This window comes from Aplysia californica, unplaced genomic scaffold, assembly GCF_000002075.1.
Source record: "Aplysia californica isolate F4 #8 unplaced genomic scaffold, AplCal3.0 scaffold00024, whole genome shotgun sequence".
Classification (NCBI taxonomy): domain Eukaryota; kingdom Metazoa; phylum Mollusca; class Gastropoda; order Aplysiida; family Aplysiidae; genus Aplysia; species Aplysia californica.
Window position 1 is genome coordinate 244574 of NW_004797294.1, and position 9130 is coordinate 253703.

At 42.3% G+C, this 9130-nt stretch overlaps 1 protein-coding gene across 1 annotated transcript in view; it reads left to right on the forward strand.

Annotated features, from left to right (window-relative positions):
- LOC101852075 (high-affinity choline transporter 1) overlaps positions 1–9130 on the forward strand; it is an 18273-nt gene extending 9143 nt beyond the window's left edge. The window contains exons 5-10 of the mRNA XM_005090953.2: positions 432–584; positions 1742–1871; positions 3991–4217; positions 6864–7171; positions 7983–8136; positions 8957–9130. Of these exons, the coding sequence (XP_005091010.1) occupies positions 432–584; positions 1742–1871; positions 3991–4217; positions 6864–7171; positions 7983–8136; positions 8957–9130 (1146 nt within the window). The remainder of the gene's footprint in view (positions 1–431; positions 585–1741; positions 1872–3990; positions 4218–6863; positions 7172–7982; positions 8137–8956) is intronic.

The window sequence follows — 9130 nt, forward strand, 5'->3', positions numbered from 1 at the left end:
GGGGGGGAGTGGAGACGAAAGCAGACGACAGAATATGGTTCTTCTTATTCTTCTATCCCGTGGTTGGGGCAACCTGTATCTGAAAACCAGCTCTCGCCATCTATTTTTGTCCTCTGCTTTCCTCAGATTGTCACCCATCGTCTTTCCTGTCCACTCTGTAAGGTTGTCCTCCCATCTCATTCTCTGCCTTTCTCTCTTTCTCTTTCCTTGTATGGTTCCTTGCAGGGTTGTTTAGGCAAGTCTTGTGGATCTTGTGACATGCCCATACCATTTTAATTTTCGTCTCTTTACTATGGTCAGTAGATCGTCATGCTGCCCCACAACGTTTGTGATTCTCTTTCGTACCTGAGCATTTAACGTGGTCTTTGTACGAAATGTCAAGGAACATGGTTAGAGAGCGGGAAAGGAACTTTATTCCTCTTTTCCCCTAGTGGCTGTGTGTGCCCTTCGCCATGACTCATGACGCCACAGTCCCCATCACGACCGACTCGTCAGAGGCTTGGCTGGGGCAGCTGACGGTACCAGAGATAGGGAGCTACGTGGACATCGGTCTGTTGTTGATCTTAGGAGGCATCCCTGTGCAGGTGAGGGTGAGAGGGTCCGTGTGATGGATAAAGGGAGTTTGTTTTTTTGCTCAATTTACCTCTGTTTCGTGTAATTTTTTTGGAGAGAGGATTGTTTGCTTGTTTTTTGTATGACTGTTTCCAGTGAATATTGCCCTGTTGTTAATCTTCGGAGGCATCCCTGTGCCGGTGAGGGTGAGAGGGTCGTGTGCTGATAAGGGGGGGGGGGGCTTGTTTGTTCAATTTACCTCTGTTTCGTGTAATTATTTCATGGATATTGGAGAGAGGATTGTTTGCTTGTTTTTTGTGCGACTGTTTCCAGTGAATATTGCCCTGTTGTTGATCTTAGGAGGCATCTTTGTGCAGGTGGGAGGGAAAGGTCTCCGTATGATGGAGAGATTTTTGTTTTACGGCGCTCGCAAGTGCATAAGGTCATATATGAGCGAGCCGGTTAAACATCTTTAGCTTGGTAGGAATTTCGAATTTCGCCTAGTGGCAGCCGAAGCCTACTCTTATCGATTTTAGGACCACCAAAGGATCTTTAACGTGGTTGTTTGTTTATTGTTTCAAATGAACATTGGCCTGTTGTTAATCTTAGACGGTATACCGGTGCTTGTGAGAGTGAGAGGTTTCTATATGATGGAGGGTTGCTTGTTAGTTATGTTACGTCTGTTTCGTGAAATTAAAGTGAGTCAATTTAACACCGACCCGAAGTCACATATTAGGAAAAATCTGAGCCTATGCCATAAAGGGAACAAGAAAGGGATGTCTCTCTTCCATTACTCAGACTAAGTCGATTGAAAAGTTGATTCATTTATTTTTCATGGATATTGCCCTGTTGCTGATATCAGGAGGCATGCCCGTGCAGTTGAGGGAGAAAGTTTTCGTTCAGGGAAATTTCCTTTTTCCAAGAACACCACAGCTTTGAAAGGCACCAAACGTTGGCGGCCATTTTGTCGCTGACTTTACCTTTGACACCGAACGACCCCGACCTTCTTCTATCGTAATTATCTCGACTTCTGGTCAAGATAAATTGGTACTATTTTTTCCAACAAAGCAAGGCATACGAACAAGCTTTATGATACAACTGAGAACTCCATGTGCCCAAACACTGACGAGCGCTTGATTCCGCCATGTCTTGACACCCAAGTTCTAAAAACATATTTTCTCTTCTACAGGTGTACTGGCAAAGGGCGTTGTCGGCAAAGTCTGTGTTTATCGCCGAATGCCTCAGTTTCTTCGGTGCTATAAGCTGCGTCGCCATGTCAGTTCCACCTGTTCTCCTGGGTGCTGTCGCTAAATCCACAAGTTAGTTCTTAAAAAAATAGTTTAGTTTTAATAGAATCTCCCAAAGCCCAACCCCAGCTCTCCGGCTGGCGACAAAGAGACGTCTCTTTCTTCCCGCGACACCCAAAAGGGTGTAAGCGGCGGATGAAAGTAAAAGTAAGTAAGTTTTAATAGAAGTTTCACAGAACTCGCAATACAGTAAGAATCGAAGATTAGAGGTGTTGCAAGAGAGAAACAATAAATACAAAAAAGGAAGAGGAGATACCTGGACAGCAAACTCTGGTGGCTCTCACGCTTTGGTTCCCACCGGGCACGCAACTAACATGCAGATAACTTGGGACAAAGATAGTACATAACAAGATGGTCCACTCAGCCAAAAAAGTGTTCGCCGGAAGTCCGCTCTTTGCTTCAGGTGGCGCTGCAGTCTGTTTTGAAGCTCTCTTTCGTTTTTCCAGAAGAAGAATAGGAATAGCACCTCCTTGCGTGCGCAGATGGACTGGTGTTCATGAGCAGTTCGGGTTCGTTCAGTACGGAGTTTTAGGTTTTAAAAATTTTAATGACCTCTCGCCTTTCATACTAAAGTCAAATTAAACGAAGAAAACAATCACCCCTTCCTCCGGAAAAAGTTTTTTGTCAGCGTAACCATTTAAAAAAGCGTTCTTCCGAAATTTATTAAAAACTTGCTAGTTTCACTTTGATTTTTTAAAACACAAGTAGGTTAACTCTGTTTGCAAAGGGTGCACATTTGCGAAGAGGGCGCCAACGAATTTTGAGGACACTTTTTTAATTGGCCCAAAGAGAGGAGTGGCCCCTCTTGTTATGTAGACTCTTTGCAACAGATGTATGCCATTGGCTGATATTTATAGTAACAGCCGTCTTGTTTGACGTCATTGAGGGATTCCCACTTTGTTGTCGTCCACGATGGCAACACGACCACAAAGCACTATTGCAGTATTTTAAAATCCTGTAGCTTACAGTGGCGTGGTAGCGGAGTGGTTAGTGCGCTTGTCTCCGAAGTAGAGAGTCCAGGTTCGAGCCTCGGTTCGGCAACGGATTTTTTTTCGCCCCCTCCTGCCCACCCACCTGTAATGGGTACCTGATTTCGAGTTGGGGGAAGTAAAGGACTAATTTAAAAAAAGAAAAAACATTCTTTAAAAATGTATAAGATAACTGTAAAAGCATGTGATGTGACTTTGAAGGATTTAAAAAACATACAAAAAATTATCTTACATATTTTTAACAAAATAAAAAAAATTAGTCCTTTACTTCCCCTACTCGAAGTCAGGTACCCATTACTTGTGGCTCCCCGCAGCTGTTAGAATGCAACAGCAGCCATACCACGGGCAACTGCTTCGACAGGCAGGCTAGACCTCGTAGACCCTCGGTGACTTTGCTTAAGGGTTTGCCTACCCTAGCATGCGAAGACTGGTGTCACAGGGAAGAAGCGGATGAGATCAACAGAAGACTCACCGGTTTTGAAGGCAGTACCAGCAAGTGCTGTGGGGCGCAGAAGGGCATAGACTAGGCACCAAAGTTCTGGCCATCCACTGAAGCCTGGCAGCTCCAAACGTAACGGTCTCCATGCCACTGGGTAAAGACTTCCTAGGCCGAGAGAGTGGGACTGCCGCCGTGCAACGACAGCTCCACTTTAAACAAAGTCACGCACAGTTTCATTCTCGAGCTCATCACCATCTTCATCATCTACTCTATAAAAAGCTGCAGGATTTCATCGTCATCTTCGGTAACAAAAGACTGTACCCAGAACTTTGATAGGAAAGGCGGAGCAAACCACACCAGAGCACCCTCCAACCACCCACTTCCTTCTCTCTCTCTCTCTCTCTCTCTCTCTCTCTCTCTCTCTCTCTCTCTCTCTCTCTCTCTCTCTCTCTCTCTCTCTCTCCCCTCTCTTTCTTCTTCTTCTTCTTTTTCTTCTTCTTCTTCTTCTTCTTCTTCTTCTTCTTCTTCTTCTTCTTCTTCTTCTTCTTCTTCTTCTTCTTCTTCTTCTTCTTCTTCCCCGTCATCATCATCATCATCATCATCATCATCATCATCATCATCATCATCATCATCATCATCATCATCATCATCATCATCATCATCATCATCATCATTACATGAGCCTATCCTTCCTTCCCAACAGACTGGTCTGCAACAGAATATGGCCTCCCAGAAATCTCCAACGATGATCGGTCCCTGACTCTTCCCCTGGTGATGCGTTACTTGTGTCCACCTGTGGTCACTTTCGTTGGCCTGGGAGCTGTGTCCGCGGCCGTCATGTCGTCAACGGACTCTTCCATATTGTCTTCCAGCTCCATGTTTGCGCGGAATGTGTTCGCCGTCGTCTACAAACGCATTACTAAAGAAGAGGTGTGGATCAGATTAGATTACGTGAAATGAGATTATATAAGATGAGATGAGATGAGATGAGATAACGTACTAATTGATATGCAAATACTTCTACATACACACTCACTCACTCATTCACAAACACACACACACACAAACACACACACACACACACACACACACACACACACACACACACACTCACACACGCACAAACCCCCACACACAAACACACAAATGCGCATAAAACATGCATCTACACGTACTCTCTCACACATCCTTCCTTCCTCACACACGCACACTACTACTACTACGACGACGACGACAACGACAAGGACGACGACGACAGTGAAGAAGAAGAAAAAGAAGAAGAAGAAGAAGAAGAAGAAGAAGAAGAAGAAGAAGAAGAAGAAGAAGAAGAAGAAGAAGAAGAAGAAGAAGAAGAAGAAGAAGAAGAAGAAGAAGAAGAAGAAGAAGAAAGAAAGGGGAGAGAGAGAGAGAGAGAGAGAGAGAGAGGGGGGGGGGAGGCAGAGATAAAGAAGGAGGAGTAAAAGAAGAAGAAAAAAGCGGTTCATATTGACTGGGGGCGGGGGAGCAGTAGCAGGAGGACGAGGAGACACACTCCTACAAACACATGCGCAATGTGTATACATGTACACACACAGACCCATAAACTCATACACACACACTCTCTCTTTCATATACAAACTCACATACACCTCTTTCTCTCTCTCTTTCTCTCTCTCTCTGTGTCTCTCTCTCTGTCTGTAACACACACACGCACACACACACACACACACACACACACACAAACACACACACAAACACACAAACACACATGTATACCCTCTCTCTCTCTCTCTCTTTCTCTCTCTCTCTCTCTCTCTCTCTCTCTCTCTCTCTCTTTCCATTTCATTCACACACACACACACTCTCACACACACACACACACAAACACACACACACACACACACACACACACACACACACACTCACTCACATACACACACACACACATTCTGTCGTATTGTTTTTCAACTCTTATAGAATTCATATTATGACAGTTTTGATACAAGCGTGCTTGTATTCAACTCAAATTAGTGTTACTTCCTCCAACTTTTATTCCTGCACAGAAGGGCGCCACTGATCATTCAACTTTCTTCGTTTCCTTTCTTCTCTCGCTCCTGTCTTCTATCTTGAGGGTGGTTGGGGGGGGGGGAGGGGGGTGGGGGTGATAAAGGCAAGTCTGAATCAATTTGTTACTTTGTCACTATTGTTTCAGTCCGTCTTTTCTGATTATCCTCAGAAGTAGATGGACATCATTATGCTGACACTTCATCCACTATAAACAAAACAAAAAAAATTCCTTTTTGCTCTTTTGACTTCACAATGTAACAAGCATTGTTCCAAGTTACAGTCATACCCGCTCATATGACCTTATGTGGTTGCGAGCGCCGTAAAACCCCACACTAAGCTAAAACTAAAACCCGCTCTAAAGATCACCTTTCCAAGACAATCGCCTGAACAATCTATATGCTTACACTCTCTTTTTCTCTATATTGTAATGACACTGTCCTTGAAGACCACCTGTCCAAGACGACCAACCTTTCTCTGCAACAACGAGGGTTTTCTTTGACAAATCTTACTTAAGAACTTTATATGCTTTGTTCCCTTTACAGTGTTTTCCATTTTAAATAGATTGCAAATTGCGTAATGAGAAACTCAGTAATCCGAGAAATGTTGTCACAAACAATGTCATGCAACACATCCAACTCCAAAGATTCAAATGGTTCGGACATCTCCTACGATTACCAACACGCCATCCAGGACAGCGTGCAAACATTTAAAAAAATCAATGGCAGCAAGGCTTGAGGGCGACCGAGAAAGACCGGGACAGATGGAGTCAGGGAAACAATAACCACCTACATCTCTTTCTTCCCGCAACACCCAAAAGGGTATATTATGCGGCGGATAAAAGTAAAGTAAAGTAAAAGCAAATTGCGTAGTGCTTGGTGTTGAGCGAGGATAGGTAATATAATACTATTGAAATATTTTTTAAAATTTATTCATTTATCTATTTATTTATTTATTCGTTTATTTATTGTAAACTTACTTGTAAACCTTAAACAGATAGGCGAGAGAGAAAGATCAGGATAATAATAATATAGTTCTTTTTTTTGGACAACATCTGAACGAGGGAATGAATTATTGAATGGGAAACCATGATCGTCGATGTGTGTCGCAGGTCTGGCACTCGATGATGATGATGATAATGATGATGAAGACAATGGTAATGATGATGATGATGATGAGGAGGAGGAGGAGGAAGAGGAGGAGGAGGAGAAAAACAGGAGAAAGAGGAGGAGAGGAGGAGGAGGAGGAGGAGGAGGAGGAGGAGGAGGAGAAACAGGAGGAGGAGGAGGAGGGGAGGAAGAGGATGGTTGTGGTGGTGGTGGCGGTGGTGATAATAATGATAAAAGAATGAATTACAATAATATCGGTGATGGTGATAATGAAGTTAATCATGACGACAACGACAGACGACGACGACAACGACAACGACAACAACAATGATGATGTATCATCATCATCATCATCATCATCATCATCATCATCATCATCTACTCCTCACACTTCCCTTTTTCTCCCCCCCCCCCCCTCGGCCAGCTGTCAGAAGCTGTGCAGGTGTGGGTGATGCGCGTGGCGCAGGTCGTAGTGGCCTCCCTGGCGTGTGTCATGGCCATCACCGTGTCTTCCGTCTACGACCTCTTCATTCTCTGCTCCGACTTCCTCTACGTGTGTCTGTTCCCACAACTGTTGTGCGTCATGTACCTCAAGGGAACCAACGCATACGGCTCCTTCTCGGCCTTCGTGCTGGGCCTCTTCTTCCGGTTCATGGGAGGGGAGAGCCTCTTCTTCCGGTTCATGGGAGGGGAGAGCACTCTGGGAATCCCGGCCGTTATAAAGTTTCCCTGGTATGTTCGAGTTGTGCCTCATATCGATAATCAGTATTATTATCATTATTGTTGTTGTTGTTACCATTATTGTTATTGTTATTATATCATCATCATCATTATTTTCATCATCATTTTTATCATCATCGTCATGGTCATCATTACTATTATTATTATTATCATTATTATTATTATTATTATTATTATTACTACATGTATTACAAATGATTTTGAAGACCTCTACCTGTTTGAATAAGGGCAGTTGGCTGGTGCTCTTGTGTAGTTTGCTCCATCTTCCATTTCAAACATCTATCCTCCTTATTTCTTCATCTTCTTTTTTTTGTATGTTACTCTCCTGCATTACCTCTAATATTTGGCACTTGTATAACATTTATTAGTGTTATTTGTATTGCAAGTGTCATAAAACTCCTATTCTCTAATTCAAACTAAACATAACCATGATATCTAACGCTTATCCATACCTCTAATATCTGGCAGTTATCATACAGCCCGATATCTTGTCAATGTGATTTCTGTTGTTCTGGGGGCACGAAATTATGTATGTTAGACAACAAATTTGTAAGCTCTGCTTTAGTTGCAAAGTTTGTTTTTTTAAGCATTTTTTAATTTGTGTTGTAATAAACGCCTTACCTCTTATTTTACAATCACTTCGTTCTTTACAGGTACGATGAAGTCTACGGCTTACAAATATTATTTATGTTGCAAGTGCCATAAAACTCTTATTATCAAAAAACTAAAAACAATTAGGACAGGATAAACAGATCAAGCGCTTATCCTATCTCTTAATTTGTAATCTCTTCTCTCTCTGCAGGTACGATGAAGTCTACGGCTCACAAATGTTTCCTTTCCGGACTTTGTCCATGTTGATTTCTCTGTTCACGCTCATTTTGGTATCCTACCTCACCGAGTTCTTGTTCACGAGCGAGTGCCTTCCCCTGGATATGGACTTTTATGGCTGCTTTCAGGTATCTATACATATTATATTGTGAAAGTTCGTCACTTTTGCTGCCTAAAACTCCCAAACCTCCGAAATTTCGCATTTGACAAAATTAATAGTGGTTCAGAATTATTTAAAGGGTGTACAGTTTTATTGAGAAGCCTGAAGTCACTGCAGTTTAATTTTCTGTTTTTAATTACTTTCGTTTAGATCTAATCTTGGAAAAGTCCGTCTTCTAAGACGCCATTGTAAACAAGTGAGGTTTCCGTTCACTGGCCGTGCGCAGTGTTTTCACAATGACGTGATGATCGACGATTATTTTAAGTATGTTCATCAAACGTGTACCCAGTTAGTAAACCATAATACTCGTAGTATTAATAGAGGCGTGAACTATCTTCTGGCCTGCAACATCTTTTTGGGGGCCGTTATTCGGTTAGTTAGTTTACTATAATTTGAGCTGTCGCGGCGATCGGGGTATAATTGTTTCACAGTGGTTTCTGCCTTTTTTCTAATTGTATTGACTTTCTCCCCTCTTTCATTTTGGAAAAAGGGGGTAGGGGAACGGGTCTGCTTTTTCTCTGCACTAAATTCGATTATTACCGATATTACGTCGATGTGCTTCTCCTTAGTCAAATAAATAAATACATAAAAGTAAATAAACTAACTAAATAAATAAATAAGTAGATAAATAGTTGAATAAATAAATAAATAAATAAATAAATAAATAAATAAATGAGTGAGTGAATGAATGAATGAATGAATGAATGAATGAATGAATGAATAAATAAATAAATACACGAATAAATAAATAAATAAATAAAGACACGCTTTTATTTCTTGTATCACAGCATCTGAGAGAGCAGCCCGGGGATAAAAGGAGAGCTCTAAGCTCGACCAACCCCAAGGACTCAGGCATGGAGCGACACGATCCGTCGGTTCAAAACAGAGGTCATCTGAACGACACAAGTTCCAGACAACCCGACATCGAAATGTCCCGATATCGAAAAACACAAATACAGTAG